At 42.1% G+C, this 24,911-nt stretch overlaps 2 protein-coding genes across 4 annotated transcripts in view; both read right to left on the bottom strand.

The window, feature by feature from the left end:
• Positions 1-2,218, bottom strand: part of IL18RAP (interleukin 18 receptor accessory protein) — a 32,345-nt gene extending 30,127 nt beyond the window's left edge. Inside the window, exon 1 of the mRNA XM_070475597.1 lies at positions 1,913-2,218. The gene's annotated coding sequence lies outside the window, so the exon portion shown is untranslated. The remainder of the gene's footprint in view (positions 1-1,912) is intronic.
• Positions 2,219-9,039: 6,821 nt separating this feature from the next.
• IL18R1 (interleukin 18 receptor 1) overlaps positions 9,040-24,911 on the bottom strand; it is a 37,803-nt gene continuing 21,931 nt past the window's right edge. For all 3 annotated transcript variants that reach the window (XM_020874914.2, XM_070475584.1, XM_070475589.1), the window contains 4 exons: positions 24,057-24,196; positions 20,590-20,751; positions 16,658-16,816; positions 9,040-13,117 (listed from right to left, as the gene is read on the bottom strand). In XM_020874914.2, the coding sequence (XP_020730573.2) occupies positions 12,762-13,117; positions 16,658-16,816; positions 20,590-20,751; positions 24,057-24,196 (817 nt within the window). In that variant the 3' untranslated portion in view covers positions 9,040-12,761. The remainder of the gene's footprint in view (positions 13,118-16,657; positions 16,817-20,589; positions 20,752-24,056; positions 24,197-24,911) is intronic.

Genomic DNA, 24,911 nt, shown 5'->3' with positions numbered 1-24,911 from the left:
CCTAGAGCCTGTGCTGGCAACAAGAGAAGACACCACGATGAGAAGCCTGCACACCACGATGAAGAGGAGCCGCTGCTCATCGCAACTACAGAAAGGCCTGCATGAAACAATGAAGACCCAGTGCAGCCAAAAATAAATAAATAAATGAAAAAAATAAACAAGTGTCAGGGAAGTCACTGTGACCCAGAGAGCACCCCTGGGCAGTCCTGCTCAAGGACAAAAACAGAGCTTTGGGAGGTAGGTCTGTGCTAGGTTATGGCAATTATTGCCAGCACTGCTGTCAACGGAACATGGGAGCTAGTCCATTCTGGAAACCCCATCCGTGTGGGATAACTCAATGGGTATTGTTTGTCAACATCTACCTCTTTGAGATCTTTTAGTATCTATGAGATGCTGTCCATTCCACCATCACCAAAACACTTCTAAGAATCATAAGGAATTACCCAAGGTGCATTTACCAAACATTTATCATGCACTGAGCAACTTAACGAAACCAGGCTGCAAGTCTTTCATGGGAGTAAAACAATAGCCAGGAAGATCTGAATCTAACGGGGTCCTGCCCTTTTACATACTTTATGCTCACACTTGGGAAGGTAGCTGTTGTCTTTCTGGTTTTACTGATGGACAACCAAGGCTCACATTGCTGAAAGAGTGGTCTCCACTATTAATGATAATTGCACATCTTAGAAATATTAGCAGAGGAATTTGTGTCCATATGAAAAGGGTCTCAGAGACTCTAATTTTCCTATCACCGTATGTCATCACCTCAGAGGAGGAGATGAGGGGGGGCTTCCCTGGTGGTCCAGTGGCTAAGACTCTGTGCTCCCAGTGCAGAGGGCCTGGGTTCCATCCTTGGTCAGGGAACAGATCCCACATGCCTCAACTAAGAGTTTGTATGCCACAACTAGGAATCCTGCAAGCTGTAACTAAGACCCAGCACAGCCAAATAAATAAAGTTTTTAAATGGAAATGAGAGTCACAGGGTGACTTCAAGTATCTGATGGGTCTCTTCTCCAAACCAGCCTCCATACCTGCTTTCCATATTTCCTTTGTCAGAGGTTGAAGATCCACCCCCCCAATCAGTTTGTCAAGACTATGCTTTCAATAGTTTTGGTTGATGATGAATTATTATTTTTGCTGATCCAGACTTTTGATGTGAGAATAAGAAGAGGAAAGGCAGGTGGAGTAGGCAGGTATCAACAAAGAATCTGAGACTCAAGTAGGGGAATTCCACCATCAAAGACAATTTCCCATGGGATCATCAGTGACTATACACAGAGAACACACGTGCATGTAGACATCTGGTCTGGTGAAATAGCAACCATTTAATTCAACTAATATTATTATGGTTCTCACATAATCCATGGTAGCTTTATATACCATTGTCTAGGAATTACAGAAGATCAAGAGTATAGCTTGATCCAGTGGCTAAGACTCTGAGCTCCCAAAGCAGGGGGCCTGGGGTTCAATCCTTGGCTAGGGAACTAGATGCCACATGCTGCAACTAAAGATCTCATCCATGTGCCACAACTAGAACCTGGTGCAGCCAAATAAATATTTTTTTTTTAAAGAGTGTAGCTCACACTCTTAGCAATCTTACGGCGGTCAAGTCAAGACAAACATTGAAATTCAGCAAGCACCTTAAATCCCTCTACTCTCCAGCTTTCCACAACATACTCAAACCATTATAGAAAGGCTTATTTGGTAACCACAAGTTTTTTAATAATGTGAGGCCTCCATATATATGGAGATACAAAATTTGCTAGTTCAATACCACACCTATCAGCATAAAATAGTTAATGAAAAGGAATTGCATTAGCAATCCATTCTGAAAATGTTTCAAGTTCTTTTCTCAACTTATATTTGCTGGTTAGGAAATCTAGTGGAAAAAAAAAATGTACTCATGTCTTACCTGTACTTCCTGTCCTTAAGACACTGAAAAAGAGGAAGGAACTTCAAGGCTTTATTTCAGTGACTGCCGGCTTTTCTATCTGATGAAGAAATGTGAGCATATCCATTTTGAAAGAGGAATACAGTATGTCATCCTGCCCAGAGAGATACATTTAACTCATACACGTTTAGAAATAATAAGCTAAAACTGGAGAGAAAAAAAAAAAGGAAAATCTTTTACTAAAGGAAAATGACCATTGACATTGTCAAATTCATGATCATAAAGAGAAAAATCAAATTAACTGCCTCTGTCAGTAGAAGGAAATGACCTAAAGATGAAGCATCTAAAATTCTCTCCAGGCCAACCTCCTTGACTAGATAAGGTTTGCGGTCAGGTTTAGTTGAAAGAGTGAGTAAGCCGACTTCCTTTACAGGAATTTCCTCTACAGATTATTAGCACTCAACTCAACTTCTCAACTGTGGGTTTGGGGGTTTTCTGTTTTGTTTTGTAAAACTAACTCCCAAAAATGTAACCTTTATGATATAGCCTAAAGCTTTTCTTGTGATTCACTTTTCTAATTCTGCAAAAGGAAAAAAAAAAAAAAACTCTATCAACATTTTTTTGAAACAATGATTTATTTATACAGACATGGAAATGAATTTAAAGTCTAAAATCACCAAGGATGTTTGGCACCTATTTATGATTAAAAGAAAGATTCAAAATATAACATCTAATTAAGAACATCCTGCGTGGTGTGTGCTCAGCTGGGTCTGACTCTTTGTGATCCCATGGACTGTGGCCCACCAGTCTCTTCTGTCCATGGGGTTTCCCAGGCAAGGATACTGGAGTGGTTTCCTACTCCAGGGGATCTTCCCAACCAGGGATAAAATCTGTGTCTCCATCTCTTACGTTGGTAGGTGGATTATTTAACCACTGAGCCACATGGGAAATCCCGATTGAGAATACTAATGTTCCTTTCATAGAACAAATAAAATCACTTAATAGGAACCTGAGGACTCTCTGAGAGCTTCCTGGTCAGAAAGAGTCTTGATTAAGCTTCTTGGTTAAGCCTAGAAACCATCCTTCCTCAAGATAAGGCTGATTCTTTGAGCATCTGAGCACTCCAGGGCTGTTTCTACGTTTATCTAGAGGGTGATGTAAAATGCAAAAGAAGACTATGTTCACTTTGGGATGAAGGCAAAATAAGTGTTTACCTGAGACGGAGGAGAAAAAAGGGAGTGAGTTGTTACAACTAGGAATGAACCCCAAAACATATCCGTCCCAGGTCACAAATCTACCTAGAATTCCAAGAGAAAATGAGGTTTCTTCCAGACCTGTTTCCAGACAGCTCATAGGGAGCAGATGAACGATATTCCAGGCACATGGAGCTCCAGGCTCAAAGCGTCATGAGGGAGTAACACAGCAATAAACAAGTGGTGCTGGGAAAACTGGTCAACCTCCTGTAAAAGAACGAAACTAGAACACCTTCTAACACCATACACAGAAATAAACTCAAAGTGGATTAAAGATCTAAATGTAAGACCAGAACTATACAACTCCTAGAGGAGAACATAGGCAAAACACTCTCCAACATGAATTACAGCAGGATCCTCTATGACCCACCTCCCAGAATATTGGAAATAAAAGCAAAAATACACAAATGGGACCTAATGAAACTTAAAAGCTTTTGCACAACAAAGGAAACTATAAGCAAGGTGAAAAGACAGCCCTCAGAATGGGAGAAAATAATAGCAAATGAAGCAACAAAGGACTAATCTCAAAAATATACAAGCAGCTCCTGCAGCTCAATTCCAGAAAAATAAATGACCCAATCAAAAAATAGGCCAAAGAACTAAACAGACATTTCTCCAAAGAAGACATACAGATGGCTAACAAACACATGAAAAGATGCTCAACATCACTCAGTATCAGAGAAATGCAAATCAAAACCACAACGAGGTACCATTACACGTCAGTCAGGATGGCTGCTATCCAGAAGTCTACAAGCAATAAATGATGGAGAGGGTGTGGAGAAAAGGGAACCCTCTTACACTGTTGGTGGGAATGCAAATTAGTACAGCCGCTATGGAGAACAGTGTGGAGATTCCTTAAAAAATTTGAATTAGAACTGCCATATAACCCAGCAATCCCACTTCTGGGCATACACACCGAGGAAACCAGATCTGAAAGAGACACGTGCACCCCAATGTTCATCGCAGCACTGTTTATAACAGCCAGGACATGGAAGCAACCTAGATGCCCATCAGCAGACAAATGGATAAGGAAGCTATGGTACATACACACAATGGAATATTACTCAGCCATTAAAAAGAATTCATTTGAATCAGTTCTAATGAGATGGATGAAACTGGAGCCCATTATACAGAGTGAAGTAAGCCAGAAAGATAAAGACCAATACAGTATACTAACGCATATATATGGAATTTAAAAAGATGGTAAAGATAACCCTATATGCAAAACAGAAAAAGAGACACAGATGTACAGAACAGACATTTGGACTCTGTGGGAGAAGGTGAGGGTGGGATGTTCTGAGAGAACAGCATTGAACAAGTATACTATCAAGGGTGAAACAGATCACCAGCCCAGGCTGGGTGCCTGAGACAAGTGCTCAGGGCTGGTGCACTGGGAATACCCAGAGGGATGGGATGGGGAGGGAGGCAGGAGGGGGGTCAGGATGGGGAACACATGTAAATCCATGGCTGATTCATGTCAATGTATGGCAAAAACCACTACAATATTGTAAAGTAATTAGCCTCCAACTAATGAAAATAAATGAAAAAAAAAAAAAATAGACCTGGGAAGAGATATGTCTAGATGGTAAGGGAAAGGCCAAACATAAGGGTTGTCTGTGGCCTATATTCAATGCCTGTTGAACTGAACTAGATTCAAGTGAATTGGGTTGTAGGAGCTGTCTTTGTGAAGCTTCAGAGATCCTGACGCAGACCTTGGAGTTGAGTCTAAAGTGATTCAGGGAGGCGATTCCTAAAGTGAGTTTGACAGCTCAAACTGAGTTTGAAGAGGGCTTGACAGGAGAGGTAATCTTATCTACAGCCCTTGAGGAGGAACTAAAGGTCCTTGACTTAGATTTATGGCTGAACTGTTAGTGTTTCATCTTGCTTTATTGCTATCCTTTGTTTTTACATTTTCTCACTTGGATTAAATTTGCTCTTTGGAACTCAAGGAAAGCCTAGGCAGCTAAAGCTTTCCTATAGACAAGAGGTGGGGGACATGGGGTTCAGTCCCTGGGAATGCCCCCAGGGGTCCTCTCAGTTTCACATTCCCTGAAGAGTTTAGCCCCCCACTTATTGTTATACTCACCAGAACATTCCCTGTTTTGATTCTTGGTAATTTTCATATTCACTTAGATGATCCAAGAAACACCCTGATCTCTCAGTTCTTCAACTTCCTTTCTTCTAAATGTCTTGTCCTCCACACCTACCTCAGGCATTTATTCCTACACCTGCCGTTACCAGTAATTGACGTGCCTCTGTGATTTCCATCTCAAGCACCCTCCACCCTGACAGTCTCCTCCTATCAGCTTATTCCCTGAAACACTCCAATTTGGATTCATTTGTGACATCATGTGGTCACACATGAGTCTTTGTTGGTCTTACCAATATGATACCCACCATTTCTTCATTTTCCAATTTAAGTTTTACCATCATTCAGCATTATCAGTCACTTGCCTATACCCTTGGTTCACTTGACACTCTATTTGATTGCATTAGCTTGAAAAATACTAACTCTATCCCCTAGTTAAACATATACCACTGAATATGGCTGGAAAAAAGACACAGGCATGCTGACTGGTTCCAGTAAGATGAGGGAGACTATAATCACCATTGCAGGAGATTCAGAAGACATGGGTTCAATTCCTGGGTAGGAAAGATCCTCTGGAGGAGGAAATGGCAACCCAGTATTCTTGCCTGGGAAATCCTATGGACAGAGGAACCTGGCAGGCTACAGTCCATGGGATCACAAAGGGTTGGACAGGACTGAGGGACTGAGAATGCACACGTTCCCTCATTAAAACAAGGAGGGAATCTCACAAAACCAAGTGAAGTTTCAGAGGAAAAGAGAGGTGGCTACTGTGGGCTATAGCAGAGAAGTTAAGCTGAATTGAAGAGTTTCCATTAGAATTGGGGATCCAGAGCCTGCAAACACTGCAGCAAATGGATCAGGGATTAATGAGTAAGTCAAGCATAGCCTGCCTTTCTAAGAACTTTGACTCTGAACAAAGTAGTATATATAATCTGTCGGCTTCCTAACAATGAAAGTTGTGCTTTAACCCCCAAACCCACCACTACCACAAACACATTTTCCCTCCCTTTCCACCTCCAAATAATATACCATAATTTTAGTTGAATGTTGAATATTTACAACATTGTGACCAGGTAAATACTATGTGTGGCTGAGCCATATAATGCTGTATGTTTTTCATTGAAAAAGACCCTGATTCTGGGAAAGACTGAAGACATAAGAAGGGGGCAGCAGAGGGTGAGATGGTTAGATAGCACCATTGACTCAACGGACATGAATTTGAGCAAACTCTGGGAGATAGTGAAGGATAGGAGAAGCTGTTTTGCTGCAGTCTTTGGGGTCAAAAAGAGTCAGACACAACTTAGTGACTAGCACTTAACACTTTGGAAGATATCCTTGGAAGATTAGCCTAGAGTCTATTTCTTTCCCTTTCTACACAATTCTATAACCATTTCTGTTTAGCTAGAAAGGATCGATTGCATTCATTACATCTAAAACATGGCCTATTCAGACATGTTTCATTTTGCCAAATAAAATTGTCACATGAAATCTCAACATAAAAATGGGAAAAGCAGTACTGGTCCGGTTGACATGTTGGAGGGAGTGGGAGGTGGGGAGAGGTCTGGAGTCCAGCACATCTATGTGCCCTCCTCACTCCATCCCGTTGCCTAGATATTCACTAAGACACCTCCCATGAACCCTGAGATTCCTGAAACCCAATTTGAAAGTTGATTTTAATATGTTAACCACTAAGTATTATTATTATTTATTGGAGTATAGTTACTTTACAATGCCATTACTTTCTACTGTACAATGAAGTGAATCAGTATTACATACAAGTATATCCCATCTTTTGGGATTTCCTCCCTGGTTAGGTCACCACAGAGCATTGAATAGGGTTCCCTGTGCTATACAGTAATCAGTTATCTATTTTACACATAGTATCAGTAGTGTATACCTGTCAATCCCAGTCTCCCAGCCCATCCCATCTCTTCCTCTTGGAATCGTACACTTGTTCTCTATGTCTGTATCTCTGTTTCTGCTTTGCATATAGGTTCATCTGTACCATTTTTCTAGATCCACATATATGTGTAAATATACAATATTTGTTTTTCTCTTTCTGACTTCACTCTATATGAAAGCCTCTCTAGGTTCTCACCTTTAATTATTAAACTTGCGCATCAAGTTGTGGCTATTGTGTAATTGGGGTATCATGTGTCCCCTGGATGGTATGGGCAACCACATAGTAGATTACAAAGAGATGAAAGCTGGTTTTCACAAGTCTCTTGCAGATACACAGTGTTGGTCTCGGCACTCCCAGCCCGGCTTGTGATCGCTATCACTGTGGTCTGGAGGTGGGGCTGGAGGGACCCTGCGTCCTGCCTATAGCACACACAGCCCGTTTCCTGTCGGAGCTGTGGTTTGGCCACTCTCTGAAGAGCCCTGCGAGGCTCCCATTTCTCAGAGTAGCTTCTGCTCAGGAAGTTGGTCCCCCCCAAAGCCCAGGTCTCCTCCCTCAGAGCTGCACTCATGCCGGGGTGATGCAATGAGCTGCTTCCCCTGAGCATTTAGAGCTGCGATCCAACTCGATTGTGCTGGTGTCTCATTCAGACGAGCAGGCTGATGATGGCTGCAGGGAGCTCACCCTCTCTACACCTGGCTGACAGTCCTCTGGAGCCAGCTGGTCAACCGCTAGCATCTGTATTGGATGCGCTCCTAGTACCTGTCAGGGGTCTGACTCCCTGTATCTTAGCAGGTACCATGGTCGAGTGTACATTCCCATCCTGTGGAGAACATGGGTGTTATTGCCCTCCATCCTTACCACAGTAGCCTAGAAGAACCCTTGTACTCTTTTACCCTCCTCTGAGCCATAACTTGGGAAGACCCCCTGGAGAGGGAAATGGCAACCCACTCCAGTACTTTTGCCTGGAGAATCCTATGGACGTAGAAGCCTGGCAGGTTGCAGTCCCTGTGGTCACAAAGAGTCAGACACGACTGAAGTGACTTAGCATGCATAGCATGAGCCAGTCCTAAGCAGCCTTGCTTCCTCTCTGCAAGACTCTCTAGACCCTCTGGTACAATGTATCTCCCCAAGAAGTCCCCACAGCTTCCCTCAAGTCTCACTGTGCAACAGGTGATTCCAAAGAGAGGGGACGGTACCCTCTCTGCTCCAGCCTGTCACACTAGCTACCTATATGCTCAGGATTGGTTCCTGGATTGACCGTGTCTCAGGTTCCAGGCTTTAGAATATTGGGTAATAAGGTCTCTCTCTGCTCTAAGAGTGGAGAAGGAAATGGCAAAGTGGAGACAGAAATCGCAACCCACTCCATTATTCTTGCCTGAAGAATCCCATGAGCAGAGGAGCCTGGTGGGCCACAGTCCATGGGATGGCAATGAGTTGGACACGACTTAGTGACTAAACCACCACCTGCTCTAAGAAAGTGTCAGAATAATTTAGTAAATGCTTCCAGCACATAATGGACACACATGGAGTGCTTCTTTGTACATCTTAGATGGCTGACTCGTCTCTGATTTTCTGAGATGGACTCCACATTTAAGGACATATGAAGTCATAAAAGAGAATGACATTATTTTATCAGCCAGTTACTTACTGGTCCTGGTTGAAAATGTTTGCTTTTACATTTTAAAATATGCACATGAGTTAACTGGCATGTGAATAACCTGATATCTCTGCTGGGCATTGTGTGGCCTTGTGACAGTAAGTTCATTTTTGGCTCCTGGATGGAAGGTGAAACTAAGAAGGTAGGTACAAAGTAATTTGACATAAAAAAAGATAGGTGTAAGCATTCATTGTGAATAACCCATATCTTATCAAAGAGGTGGGAATCCACATTGAGAATGAGGGGTTGACATTTTTTTTAAAGTCTTTATTGAATTTGTTACAATATTGTTTCTGTTTTATGTTTGACTTTTTGGCTGAGAGATATATGGGATCTTAACTTCCTGATCAGGAATGAAACTCAAACTCCTTGCATTGCGAGGCAAAGTCCTAACCACTGGACCACCAGAGAAGTCCCTGAAATTTTAAAATAAGCGAAAAAGATGCTGAGATTTTTCAAAAATAAAAGCACAACATCAATGATTCGTTAATGTGTTTTAAGGCACCTAGTTAATATATACATTGAACACATTTACTACAAAATCCATTTAATGTATTTAAAGAAACATAATAAAAAAGCAAATCATTCTATGCGTTAGAGACAATGACGACAGGAATAAAATTTCTCGTGACCATATATTTTCACATATAAATCTTCTTAGTAATTAAATCCTCTTACTTTTTTAACCATACAACTGGCATGCAAAGTCGTAAGTGCTACAAAAGTTAGATCCCTTTCTTATACTGAAAATCTTATTTTTGATTTTCAGTAGTATCTACCACAGCTGTTCTATTATTTAAGTTGCCTTTTATTTTTTAAATTTTTTGTTTTATGTTGGAGTATCATTGATTTACAATATTGTGTTAGTTTCAGATGTACAGCAAAGTGATTCATGAATCCATATCCATATATCCATTCTTTTCCGGATTCTTCTCCGACATAGGTCATTACAGGATATTGAATAGTTTCCCAGACTGTACTATAGGTCCTAGCTGATTATCTATTTTATATACAGTAGTACCACAGCTGTTTTAAACAGTATCTGCTTTAAATTTTTTTGGAACCGTCATACTGCACCCATATATCCTAACTAGGCTTCCAAGCTTACCCAGCTCTTTCCTTTCTCTGTAAGGCTGATAGCTCTCACTCTCTCACTGATTTTCAGGTCCAGCCATTACCACTATGGCCACCAGGAAGGCCCAGAGCACTGGGTTCACTTTAAGGAGACAGATACATGTCTTTAGACACTGAAAGTTGCACATGTCCAGTGAAGAAATATCCTCTGCCCTAAGGATATGCTTCTCCTCTATGCTTCTCTGAATAAACGAATATCCTCAAGTCACTGACTCAATGGACCTGAATTTGAGCAAACTTGGGGAGACAGTGAAGGACAGGGAAGCCTGGCAAGCTGCAGTCCATGAGCTCCCAGAGAGTCAGACACGACTTGGCAACTGAAAAACAACTAGTAATAACAAAAGTGGCAGTACCAACACTTACAGAGATGTTAATTCTGTGCCAGTAACTGATGTAAGTGCTTCATGTATACTGATTCATTTAGTCCCCCTGGACAATTCTTATAAATTCTGATTTTACTGATGAGGAAAACTCATCTCAGGTGAGTTAGAGGAGATGCCAGAGGTCACGGTCATAGTAAACCCAGGATCCAGTTCAAGGGTCTTGGCTGCACACTCCCCTGCATGTCCCTCCATCCGAAGTCTCTGCATGTGTGCTCGGTCTGGTCTCTTTGAGACCCCATGGAATGTGGCCCACTGGACTCCTCTGTTCATGGGATTTCCCAGCAAGAATACTGGAGTGGGTTGCCATTTCTTTCTCTGGGGTATCTTCTCAATCCAGGGACACAACCTGCATCTCCCTGGCAAGTTCGATCCTGCCAGGGATCAAGTAAATTGACAGGGTGATTTATTTTACAGCTGAGCTGAGGGGCATTTTAGATTTGTAACCTTTTAAAAATCGAGCAAGTATATTTAAAATGCATAACCAACAAGGTCCTACTGGATAGCACAGCAAACTCTGCTCAATGTTATGTAACATTATGTGTTATGTTAGCCTGGATGGGAGATGAGTTTCAGGGAGAATGGATACATGTGTATGTATAGCTGAGTCCCCTTGCTGTCCACCTGAATCTATCACAACATTGTTAACCAGCTATATCCCAACATAAAATAAAAGGTTAAAAAAAAATCAAGCCAGTAACCATCAATTTTTTGGCTGCTGAATAACTAATTTGATCTGGTCCCTATCCCATGTCTAAACATTTAAAATCATTAAATGTCTGAGACTTTTTTTTAAAAACCCAGAAAATTATTTGTGTCTGGCATAAAAGGTTGTTCTCATTTCCTTTTAAGAAGTTTCCACAAATAGGTCTAATTAAGCAAGCCCTCTGTAGCATCTTAGTGGGATTTCAAGAACTGTAGGCCTCCAACTGTAGCAAGGATAATTAAGGATGCCCTGAGGTTGAAACACTGTTTCAATAGCCCATACCTCACACCCTGCCCTGCACATAGCCCTGCAGCCCCACCGCCACCAAATCCCAGGCACTGAGGTATTTAGAGGTGAGGCTATGGTTTTTCCAGTGGTCATGTATGGATGTCAGAGCTGGAGTGTGAAGAAAGCTGAGCACCGAAGAATTGATGCTTTTGAACTGTGGTGTTGGAGAAGACTCTTGACAGTCCCTTGGACAGCTAGGAGATCCAATCAGTCCATCCTAAAGGAGATCAGTCCTGGGTGTTCATTGGAAGGACTGACGCTGAAGCTGAAACTCCAATACTTTGGCCACCTCATGCGAAGAGTTGACTCAATGGAAAAGACCCTGATGCTGGGAGGGATTGGGGGCATGAGGAGAAGGGGACGACAGAGGGTTAGATGGCTGGATGGCATCACTGACTCGATGGACATGAGTTTCAGTAAACTCTGGGAGTTGGTGATGGACAGGGAGGCCTGGTGTGCTGTGATTCATGGGGTCGCAGAGTCGGACACGACTGAGCGACTGAACTGAACTGAGCTCTTGCAAGAGCTTGGAGACACCATTCCAGTTCCTGTGTCACCCACTGGCTCATAGACAATACCACAAGGTAAACTTAAAATCCTTTAGCTCAACTTTTAGCATTAAAAAGCTCTTAGAACATGTCCTTATTTTAAGGCATAAGTTATTTGCACCGTGTCCAGTCTCACATCAGAAGATGAGATGGTTGGGTAGCATCATTGATCCAATGGACATGAGTTTGAGCAAACTCCAGGAGTTAGTGAAAGACAGGGAGGCCTAGTGGGCTACAGTCTATGGGGTTGCAAAGAACTGCACACAAATGAGCAACTGAACAACAACTGACCTCACAGTTGCTGAATGTGTGACTGAGCAGACTGCCTGCATCCAGTTACAGAAGGAGAAGCAGGAGGCACATTTCTGTTGAGTTCCCCAGTCCTCTGGGAGCCCAGGGACTTCCCCGGTGGTTCAGTTGGTAAAGAATCTGCCTGCAATAGAGGAGAACCTGCTTTGATTCCTGGGTTGGGAAGTTGCCCTGGAGAAGGGATAGGATACCCACTCCAGTATTCTTGGACTTCCCTAGTAGTTCAGAGAGTAAACAATATGCAAGCAGTGTGGGAGACCTGGGTTCGATCCCTGGGGTGGGAAGATCCCCTGGAGGAGGGCATGGCACCCTACTCCATATTCTTGCCTAGAGAATTCCCATGGACAGAGGAGCCTGGGTGGGGTCACAAAGAGTCAGACAAGACTAAGCAACTAAGTACACACACAGTGGAAGTCCACGGCCATAGAGGAATGTTTAGTCTTATCCCCGGCAACCTAAATGCCAAGTTCATCTTCAGTCTGTGAGTAAGATGTTCACAGACTAGAGTTAAATATTTGAATAATGCCCTCTGTTATCCACAGGCTCAGACACTCAGTCCTCAGACTGCCAAGAGCTCTTTCTTCCACTCAGTGTTTCTGAAGATTAGGACTTCAAAAGAACAGGCAAGACTTCTGACTCATCTCTGCAGGGTTTGACTGCTTTTGCAGGCATTAGATAAAGAAGATTCTTCCAGAACCTTGAGTTATAAGACAGAGACTTATCTGCCTTCCACTTCAGAACTCTGTGGGATTTCAAAAGCTTCAGTGATTGAGGCAAAAATCTGAAGTCTCCGATAGGTGTAAATTCAATTAAGATGATTTTAATTTTCCTTTCCACCAATGCTTCATGGAGTCCACTTTCAAGTTCATACCTGACTTCACTAGACATATAACTTTTACTGAGAACGATGATCAGCCTTCGGCTTTTCTCTATCAATGAATGGATTTCATCAACAACAGCTGAAAATACAAGAGATGGCAGGTTAATTTAAGAAAACCAAAAGGGTGGACATGAGATAAAAATCATGTTGCACAATCCTATTTTGCATTATTGAACTCAACTTCACTAATAAATTTTAAGGTAAGTCATTCTCAGTTTTATATGCCTATTTTTTTAACTAATTTTTTTTTGGCTGTGTGGCATGTGGTATCTTAGTTCCCTGCCCAGGGATAGAAATCACACCCCCTGCATTGGAAGCTAGGAATCTTAACCACTGGACTGCCAGGGAAGTCCATATGCCTATTAAAAGAAGCAATCAACTGCACAAAGATAATAATAAATACCCACTTAGCCTTATTCTGTGCCTGGTGTGTGTGCTCAGTAACATCCGACTCTGAACTCCACGGAAGTAGCCCACCAAGGCTCCTCTATCCATGGGATTTCCCAGGCAAGAACAATGGAGTGGGTTGTTATTTCTTTTTCCAAGTCTGTCCCATACCTTCTTCTAAACACATAACAAAAATGAACTCCTTTAATCAGCACAATGATCCTATGAAGAAAGTACTGTACTCACCCTCATTTTACCGACGAGGAAACCAAAACACAGAGTGGTTAAGTAACTTGCCCAGAGTCACACAGCTGGTAAATGGCAGAACTGGAATCTGAACCCAAGTGGTCTGGTTCCAGAGTGTCTATTCCTAACCATGACACCATCTTGCCTCTTTACACACACGGAAGAGCATGCTAAAGTTCTAATTGAAATATTCTAAAAACACACACACACAACACTGCCATTATTCTAGACCACAGGTTGAAAACCCTTTTCTGTAAAGGGCCAAATGGTAGATATTTTAACCTTGCAGGTCATACTGTCGTTGTCACAGCTACTCAGCTCTGCTGATTTGGCTCAAAAGCAGCCACAGACAGCACCAGAGCACAGGCGTGTGGCTGTTTCAAAGACTGGACCTGCCCTGTGGCTGACAGACTGCCAACCTCTGCTCTAGATCTAGCCCTTCTCAGACTGAGTTTCTAATCCAAACTAATTAAGAATTGATGCTTTCACACTGTTGTGCTGGAGAAGACTCTTGGGAGTCCCCTGGACAGCAAGGAGATCAAACCAGTCAGTTCTGAAGGAAATCAACCCTGAATATTCACTGAAAGAACTGATGCTAAAGCTGAAGCTTCAAATACTTTGGCCACTCAGTCAACTCATTGGAAAAGACCCTGATGCTGGGAAAAGAGGGCAAGAGGAGAAGGCGGCAACAGAGGATGAGATGGTTGGATGGCATGAGTTTGGACATGAGTTTGAGCAAACTCTGGGAGATAGTGAAGGACAGGGAAGCCTGGCATGCTGCAGTTTATGGGGTTCCAAAGAGATGGACATGACTAAGTAACTGAACAACAATACAAACATTCCTATTTTCATTTACGAATGAAGAAGAAACCTGTTCTTTAAATGATTCCAAAAAAATAATGGAAATATATTAATAATAAAATGGATGCAAAGTCAAGAAGAAATACTTTGTGACAGCATGTCTTCTTGGATACAAAGAAGTGACACACAAAAGTATCACAGTGCCGAATGCATCTGACAATTTGGTATATTATTCCTTAGAGAGGTTATTTGTTATTTAAAAATATTTTCTCTTTCTAATGTGTAACATTTCCCTTCTTAATTTGTAACCTAGGAGGGAAAAAACACTTTTTTTTAAAGACTTTTTTTTTTTTTTTGATGTGGACCATTTTTAAAGTCTTTATTGAACTTCTTGTAATATTGTTCTGTTTTACGCTTTGCATTTTGGCTGCATGGGATCTTAGCTTCCAGACCCATCTTCACTCCTTGCATTGGAAGGTAAAGTCTTAACCACTGGACCACCAGGGAAGTCCCCACAACTGTTTCTTATTTACTGCCCTATCCTAAATGCCCAAACTTAGAGTTGGGAACAAGGATGGTGCTCAGTGAAAGCTGAATGAATGAACGAGTGATGGTAACTATCAAGACATTTGTGTTGCATCATTTGTGAGGCACTAGCATCTAGAATAATTTGACACCAGATTCCAAATCTCTGAAAGACTTTCAGAGAAAATGTGGAAGTATTACTAAATCTCTTTGAGTTTAGCTGTAATATACTTCAGTATCATGTTATAGCCATTTGTATTCATATATTAATTTAAAAATTGAATTTCACAATCAAAATATAGTATGAACTGTCAATCTCATTTTATTTAACCTTTACCACTACTCCTAATTTCTACTTCAATTTTCTCACAATGTCAACATGATAAAGAAGAAACATTTTTTGGTAAGAATTAACCTGTGTTTATTGTCCAAAGAATCACATATTAAATTAGGGACTGGTTTTGCTATACACAAAATCCCATCAAAAGAGGGATTCATCCTGTGCTCAGTCATGTTCAACGATTTGTGACTCCATGGACTGTAACCCACCCGGCTCCTCTGTCCATGGGATTCTCCAGGCAAGAATATTGGAGTGAGTTGCCATTTTCTCCTAAAGGGGATCTTCCCCACCCAGAGATAGAACCCGCATCTTCTGACTGGCAGGCGGCAGATTCTTTACCACTGAGCCCCCAGTGAAGTCCTTAGTCTGGTCTATTAAACGCTTTGTGATAGTAATTCTGGCCCTGGTTCTGAAAACGGAGCACTTGCTCCCTTTCTTCAGAGTCAGAGACCTGTGAACTAAGATGAAGAGGCCAAGTCCTGGACCAGGCCCCCGAGAGGCCACACTGGAAGGAGTGCAGGTTGCTCATAATTTCTGGTTTACAGGGGAACGGCTGCCCACTCCAGTATTCTGGCCTGGAGAATTCCATGGACTAGACTGTCCATGGAGCCGCAAAGAGCTGGACATGACTAAGTGACTTTCACTTTCACTTTTCTTTCATTTTTAAGCAAACAGGAGAGCATTTCATAAGGCAAGCTATTCATCTTTTTTTTTTTTTTTTTTAGTGACTGAACAACAATGATTTATGTTATCATAAATACCAGTAGGTTTAAACATTTTCCATGTTTGTGAACCATGTTGTTTTTTCCTGTGTAAATTACCTCATCACATCTTCTGTATATTTACCTACTTAGATATTAACATTTTTCTTTTAATGCATTTTTTTCCATTTATTTTTATTAGTTGGAGGCTAATTACTTTACAATATTGTAGTGGTTTTTGCCATACATTGATATGAATCAGCCATGGATTTACATGTGTTCCCCATCCTGATTCCCCTTCCTGCCTCCCTCTCCATCCCATCTCTCTGGGTCTTCCCAGTGCACCAGCCCTGAGCACTTGTCTCATGCATCTTTTAAAAACCATTTCTACTAATTTTCCTTATTTTTTCAAAGTGCCTTCTTTTAAAATTGGATGTACTGTGTTTATTTATTATTAATGTGTATTTACTTATTTAACCGCACCTCACAGCATGTGGGATCTTAGATCCCCGACCAGGGATTGAACCCACACCTCCTATTGGAAGCTAGGAGTTTTAACCACTGGATGGCCAGGGAAGTCCCCTTCTACTAGTTTTCTATCTGGTATTCCCTTTCTTACCTCCTCCAGGAACCACATCTCTTTCAAATATGCATAACTTATACCCAAAATGTTTCTCCAGCACCCTGGGCAAAGTCTCCACAGCAAACGCGTGCTCCTCCCCGTGTTCAGGCTGACATTCTTTCAGGTAGGACACAAAGGCATCATATGTTTTTCCGTCTAGGAGATAAGGTTGACCCTTTTCATTAGTGTGAAAACAAGACTTTATGTAACTAAAGACGGAGTGAAAGTCCTGGAAGGTGGGGATGGAATCACTGAAAAAGGAAGGTTAAGTATAGCATCCTCACATTCAAACACATCAATCCAATGCAGCGCATACATGAAATTACATACACTACTATGTGTGAGACAGAGAGCTGGTGGGAAGCTGTGTATAGCACGGGGAGCTCAGCTTGGTGCTCTGTGATGACCTGGGGGTGGGATGTCGGGGGGTGGGGGGCACGTTGGTGGAGGGCGGTCCGAGAGGGAAGGGACATATGTATCCATATAGTTGATTCACTTCGTGGTACAGCAGAAACTAACACACCATTAAGCAATTATACTCCAATAAAAAAAAAATCTGTGCAGTTCTTCATATATTGATTATACCTTGATGAAGCTATGAAATAAAAGAATAAAACATTTTTGATAGAGAACAAATTAAAAAATATAACAAGAAGGTTTAAACTAGGTAATGCCTAAGGTCCCTCAAGTATCCTTTGGTTCCATGTTTTTCATGCATCACTCTTTATCTCTGACTTTTGAAGCTGTCAACAAACAAGGAATACACTCAATTATTATTATAGGCCAACAAAAAAATAACATACTCAGACCTTGTATGGGAATCAAGTAGTCAACTGGCAAATGTTTCCTAAGCATGTACATTAAGAGTCCCACTGCTTGACACCAAAAAGGTCTCTTGCCACAGAGACCTGTGAAGACAGATGAAGAGTTCAAGTCCTAGACCAGGCCCCCAAAGGCCATAACTGGAAGGAATGCAAACTATAGGTTAGGGCACTAAGGGAATTTAAAGAAAATACAAGGTCAAGGAGCCCAAAGATGCCCTCTTTCCAGGACAAGGAAGCAAATCTTACGTTGGCTTATTCTACTGCTATTAATATCATTTAATTCTACTGCCATCTGAATCTACCCTCAAAAGAACCCCCTGAAAGTGAGAATAAAAATAAAGCTGAGTATTTACCCTGGTGAATGGAAAGAAGTGATGGGAGATGATTGAAATCATATGCTATAGGAACATATGCTATGTGGTCTATGATGCTTTAGATGGCAATAGTAAAGCTTCTGGTCTATTAAAGGTTTTCATTGATGACATCTGCTCCTATTTAATTCTGGATAGGAAACTAGTGTTCAAGGGGACTGTGTCAGCAAACAGTAAAGACCATTCTACTAACTGCATGACTGAAAAATAATACACATTCCTCTATTCTGCTTTCATCCAATCTATTTGAGAAGACAGAGTGGACACATGCACCAACTTGAAAAAGCTGACAAATAACACATTAGCAGCTATGAGTCAGTGTAAACAAAACAACAAACAAACAAAGTAACTTGGTCAAAGAGTAAGCAGAGATCTCCATGGATATGGTGTTAGTTGGGGTCAGTAGAGGAAGAAGGTGGAGTAGTTGTAAAAAAGTCTACCTTATCCCATGACATTTGGTTAGATGCTAGAGGAATTGGATTTATGCTTGGGTACATTATTGGACTGAATGAATTTGCTACTGAGTTGAAGGCTAAATATTATCAGCTTCTTTATTTCAAAAGAATAGGGTAAAAGCATTCTTGGTCCATGTTCTTTATGTTGAGTATCACTTATGCTCAATGACCCAGCCCAATATTTTCAGCAGTGTCCAGGTTCACAAAACAACCCTTTCTGTCTCTGGGAAAAGATTCTCCAGTTCTGCCTCTTGCATCCTGGTTCAGCAGCTCAAATCAGAACTTATTGTTGGGTTTAGAGCAACTGCTTTGCAGAATAGAGCATATATGAAAGACTGAATATTTGGTAAAGATTGTGGAATTCACATGCATATCAAAGGTAAGAAAAGTTGGCAGAAATAGAGCTACTTCTGAATTTAATCAGTAAGTGGGTCTCTTGAATAACTCTTAGGTTGCTGTGAAATACAGCTATCTAACAGTATAAGTAAGAGCCAGTGATTCCATTGGGCTTCCCTGGTGACTTAGTGGTAAATGAATCTACCTGCCAATGCAGGAGACACAAGAGACACAGGTTTGACTCCTGGCCTGGGAAGATCCCCTGGAGTAGGCAATGACAGCTGGCTCCAGTATTCTTGCCTGGAAAATTCCATGGACAGAGGAGCCTGGCGGGCTACAGTCCATGGGGCTAGAGAGTTGGACACGATTGAGTGACTAAGCGCACACATGTAATCAAAACAACTGGATCCACATCTACAGTTCTAGTCCTTCTACTTTAGGGAGTTTTCCTTCAGTTACACTGCATACAAACGAAATGACAACTATACAAATTTCTCCACTACATCACTTCTGCAATAACGGAAGTTTGTAAGAAACCCAAATGTCCAAGTGGTGACTCAGTAAACAAAGGCGAATCCACAGAAATAAAACATTGTGCAACCCGAAAAAATGAGAGGCTTTATAAACTAAGATGGAAGGGTATCCAAGATACAGTAAAACAAAGTTCAGAATAGGGTGTAGAGCATGGCAAGATCTGTCTTTCAAATAGGAGTGAACTATGATTCTATATGATTAATATTCATTTGAATATACTACCAATAGGAGTGAGGTGGGAAACAGGCATTGGATGAACATGTACGCATCATCTCTAAGAGTTTTGGTGTTTTGAGCTTTGTATGTGCCACACACACACAACACAGATACAAAAGCAAGCGCAACAGATTATACACATATCTTTCTAATTTGGTAACTATTTTGAATTAAAAAAAATATTTATCTCTTTATTTGGCCACCCTGGCCTTATTTGTAGCCCTTGGAATCTTCAGTGTGGCATGTGGGATTTTTTTTTTTAGTAGTGACATTCAGAATCTCTTGTTTTAGCTGCAGCATGTGGGATCTAGTTCCCAGACCCGGATCAAACCTGGAGCCCCTGCATTGGGAACGTGGAGTCTTAGCCACTGGATCGCCAGGGAAGCCCCTCTATTTTGAATCTTGAGGACTTCTGTTAGTGTAAGTGTTAGTCACGCAGTCGTGCCCGACTCTCTGCGACTCCATGGATTGTAGCCCACCAGGCTCCTCTGTCCATGAGATTTTCCAGGCAAGGATACTGGAGTGGGTTGCCATTTCCTTCTCCAGGGGAGAGCGAGCATGAGGAGCTGGGTGTGCCTGGAGCGGGGGGTGGCCCGGGACGCAATACGCTGTGGCGGGCGAGCCAGAAAACCCTGAGGACTTCTAGTCACCTTCAAAATTAGGAAAACTGAGAAACCACAATCCCAAGATAGAAGGAGGAGCAGATAAAAAAAAAAATCGTAGATCTATGGGACTGGAACTCAGGTCATGTGGTATGGAATTCAAGGCTCTTGCAAGTCCATCATGCAGCCTCCTTTGCCGGGTTTAAATAATGAACCATGATACAGCTCAACTCAATTTAAATGACTTTAATGAATGTGCACTTTGTGTAAGGCATCAGATGGTGTGTGAGCAATGACGTTCAGACACTCAGTCCTTGGGCAAGAACACCTCACAGGACATTTAGAAGGACACAGCATACATGCATGAAATGATTAGAGGATAATTTTTGGCAACAGGTAAGCAAGCACAGGAAAAAGTGGTACAGACAACATCCACAGCAGATGATTCATCAGATCAATTTTTCTTACGGAAAACCTCTACTGCCATTAACTCAACAATATAACCAACATAAGGTGAAGATTAATATGTATTTACATAGCTTCTTAATGAAACTGTAAGACAAGAGATCCCAGCATTAAGACATTCGTTACCTGTTAAGGTTTCGTCTCTTCCCATGAAATGTCTATAAAATAGAACCAAGTCAACTCTATAAATGACACCCACGGTCACAAGGCAGACAGCCACCACTGAGATCACGACAGCTACGATCATTCCTCTAGTGAAGACGTGGCCGGGGATGTCAACCATGTCTTCTAGAAAGAAAAAGAAAATGGGAATAATAAGTCAGGGAAATTTCATTGGAGTCTTTCACTGTCACATTGCCGTGGTCAGTTTCTTTAACCTTTAACACAAGTCAACTTGTTTATCCAGTTACTCTGAACTCCTGCATTTAGTCTCCTGTGGTGATCCTTCTGCCCCACAGAAACATGTACAAGGGTATTATTCAGAGATGTGAACTGAAAGTCTGTTCCTACCCGAGGAAGTCAGATTTCTAGCGTGCTGAGACACCAGGGTGAAATGCAGAAGGACCCACATGTAAACCTCAGTTCGTGGGCTGGGAACATATTGTGAAGGTGTGGGATCGTTGAAGATTAATTTTTATTTTATTTTTTAATTAATTTTTGCTGATTTACAATGTGGTGCTAGCTTCTACCGTACAGCAAAATGAATCGGCCACACATATACACACACCCCCTCCTATATGGACTTCCTCCTCGTTCAGCTCACCGCAAAGCATTCGGCAGAGTCCTCTGTGCTACGCAGTATGTTCTCATTAGTGATCTGTCTTATGAGTCTACATGTGTCAACCCCAACGCCCCATTTCCCCCTTGGCACCCACACACGCGTTTTCTACGTTTGCGTCTTTATTTCCACTCTGCAGGCAGGATCATCCATACCAGTTTTCTACATTGCACACGTATATGAATGTGCGGTGTTCATTTTCCTCTTTCTGACTTCACTGTGTATGACTGTCTAGGCCCACCTGTGTCTCTGCAAAGGGCACTCACTATATTTTAACTGAAGCACAGTTGATTGACACTGTTATGCTAGGTCCAGGCGCACAGCAAAGTGAGTCTGTTCTGTGTACACATAAATGCACCCTTCTTCAGGTTCTCTTCTCACATAGACCATCGCAGAATGCTGAGTAGCGTGCCCTGTGGTATACAGCAGATCCTTATTTGTTATCTATCTGATACATAGCGGTATGTACGTGTCAATCCCAACCTTCCAATTCACCCCTCCCCACCCCTTACTCCCTGGTCACCTTGACAGACGGAGTGCCCAGGTAACGGCACGTGGGCTCCAGCCTGGACCCATCACCTATTCTGTGTCCCGGAGAAAGTCACTGATGCCCTAAACTCTTAGCATCTTATCTGTACACACAGGACAGCAAGGAAGCTAGGAACATTTTCTCCTTCACTTACAGGGCTGCTCTTTTGAAGGTGGGTTAAATATTACAAATAAATAGTGAACACATTACCTGGCACTCAGCTCTGAGAATTTTTGCATATTTTTATATGAAAATGTCCTTTGAGAAAAAAAAGTTACCTTTCCTAAATTTATGCTCATTACGGACAACATAACACATAAAGGTATAAAGGACAGAATAATTTTTTAAATAAATCTGTTCAAAACTTTTAAAGTTGCACACTTTTTTTTTTAAATTTTAATTTTTTGGCCACACAGCATGAGGAATCTTAGTTCTCCAACCAGGGACTGAACCCACACCCCTGCATTGGAAGTTTGGAGTCCCAATCACTAGACCAGGAGGGAAATCCCAATAGAATAATTTTTAATAACCATTCCACAGTGTGACCATGGCCACTACCAACACACTAGTACATTTCTTTCTAGATTTTTTTTCCCTGAAAACATTTAATTGGAAACACATGGTGATCACTCTTTATTGCTTAACATTATATTATGAGCATTTTTCTACATCTTACAATTATAATTTATGCCATCCCAATATTTAGATCAACTCCAATTTTTCATAAATATACATAATGTTGCAATGAATATATGTATAAACCTTTACCTATGTTTCTGATTATTTTCCTCAAGTACATTCTAATGGCGGTGGGATTGATTTCTGGGTCAAAGAGTATAAACATACACAAAGTTCTTGTCATCTTGACACAATTTTAGGGATTATCTTTCCAGTAAAAGTAACTATTAGGATGTAAGTAAGCAAACACCGGGCTTCCCTGGTGGCTCAGTGGTAAAGAACCCATCTGCCAGTGCAGAAGACGTGAATTTGATCCCTGGGCCAGGAAAATTCCCCTGGAGGAGGAAATGGCAAGCCTCTCCAGTATTCCTGTTTGGTGAATCCCATGGACAGAGGAGCCTGACGGGCTATAGTCCATGGGGTCACAGACAGACACGACTAAGCGGCTAAACAACAAAAGCAAATGCTGTTGCTTAATAAGTTAACTCTGGATAAACATAGGCCCTGAGGTTCCTGCATCTCTGAAAGGAAGAATGTAACTGTATCACACAATGCATACACTTTCATGCTAGCCCAAATACTCCTCCAGGGGAAATGATGGCATCAAAGACCAAATTCCCTAGGTAATATCTGTGAGCCCAGGAGAAGAAGATAAGGTCAGGGTAGAAACTTTTACGGCAGAGATAGCACAGCCTTGTGCTGACCTAGGACAGTGCACCGCTGTCTGAGCAGCCACTTCTGAGCATCTCCTGAGTTCACGTCCTGGGGCTGGACTGTTCTGGTGGAGGTTGGAGTCGGTGGTGGTGGTTGTTTAGTTGTTAACTCATGTCTCACTTTTTGTGACTCCATGGACTGTAGCTTGCCAACTCCTTTGTCCATGGATTTACTAGGCAAGAATATTGGAGTACATTGCCATTTCCTTCTTCAGGGGATCTTCCTAACCCAGGGATGGAAGGCAGGTCTCCTGCATTGCAGGTGGATTCCTTACCGACTGAGCCACCAGGGACACCCAACATGGAGGTGGGTGATTCTGGAATACTCCATCAGATAGGTACTGAAACACCTGAAGAGTCCAGTGATCAGTCATCAAATAACTGTCCACATGCCAAGACCAGGGACTGGCCCAAAGGAGGGAAACCTAAGTTCGCCTTTGTTGAATGAAAGACCGGCCAAGGGCTCCTGTGCCCACAGCCCCGCTGAGTTAGGATGGAGGCAGGACCACTGGCCTCATCCTCTGCCCAGCTGCAAACTTCCCTGTGGTTATCCAGAGTGTGGCAGAGCTGTTCAGACTACCTCCCCCACGATCCTTGCCCACCAGCATCTTCAACCCTGAGCTCCACCTACCTCCCTGCTCCAGGCTCCTGGCTGCTGCATAGGATTGGAATATGACTGAGAGCAAAGATAGACCTGAGGCTTTCATTCCTCACAAAGGACAGCAGCGAAGGCTGAGCACCCGCTCTGCCACTGAACACCTGTGATAAGTCAGACCCTTCCCCCTCAGGAGCTTGCTTCCTGGTTTGTAAGGTGAGGAAGTGATGAGCTATGACGGGCCTCTCAGTTGCAGCGTTCTAGGTTTGCACCGACTTCCAAAAATAAAATTTCTCACACCTTCTACCAGCAAGAGGAAGCTTTTGGTGTCGATGCCTCCCTGGTTGACCGCAGTGCAATTGTATGCAAAGTTTAGATTTCTTGTATTTATGTTCTCAATCCTCAGTATTGTAGAAGCAAGCCATTTGCCTTCTGAAGTCCTGTAAGAGAGGAACATGGTTTAACAATAGGCTGTGTGCCGTTACCAGCGACATGACCCATGAGAGAGGAATCTGTATGCACAAATACGTCTGTAAAAAGCAATGCTCTATGGACTTCAGAGATCTTCGCTTTCTGCTGAGTTCTGTTCAAGTGTGAGCTTCCTGCTCCCTGGTGATGTCAGTCCTCCTGAGACCATCTGGGGCAGGTGCTGCCTTGAACTAAAATGCCTGGAAGATGACGATGTTCAGTTGAAAATACAAGAAAATATTCTCTCAAATGCAGGCATACTGCATTTTACTGAACCTTGCTTTATTGCACTTTGCAGATATTGCACTTTTTACAAAATCAAGCAAGTCTCTGGCTGCCATTTTCCCAACAGCATTTGCTCGCTTTATGTCTCTGTGTCGCATTTTGGTAATTCTCAGAAATTCACATTTTTTCATTATCATTATATTTGTTAGGGGATCTGTGATCAGGGATCTTTGATGCTACTCTCGTATGGTTTGAGCATCTATTTTAGCCATCACGTATTTCAAAATAAGGTATGGACATTGTTCTTTACATTTAATGCCATTGCACACTTAATGGAGTACAGTACATGCCCAGTCGCTCAGTCGTGTCTGACTCTTTTGCAACCCCATGGACCGTAGCCCGCCAGGCTCCTCTGTCCATGCGATTTCCCAGGTAAGAATACTGGAATGGGTTGCCATTTCC

The sequence above is a fragment of the Odocoileus virginianus genome, chromosome 2 (assembly GCF_023699985.2).
Source record: "Odocoileus virginianus isolate 20LAN1187 ecotype Illinois chromosome 2, Ovbor_1.2, whole genome shotgun sequence".
Classification (NCBI taxonomy): domain Eukaryota; kingdom Metazoa; phylum Chordata; class Mammalia; order Artiodactyla; family Cervidae; genus Odocoileus; species Odocoileus virginianus.
This window is presented reverse-complemented; position numbering and strand designations above follow the sequence as displayed.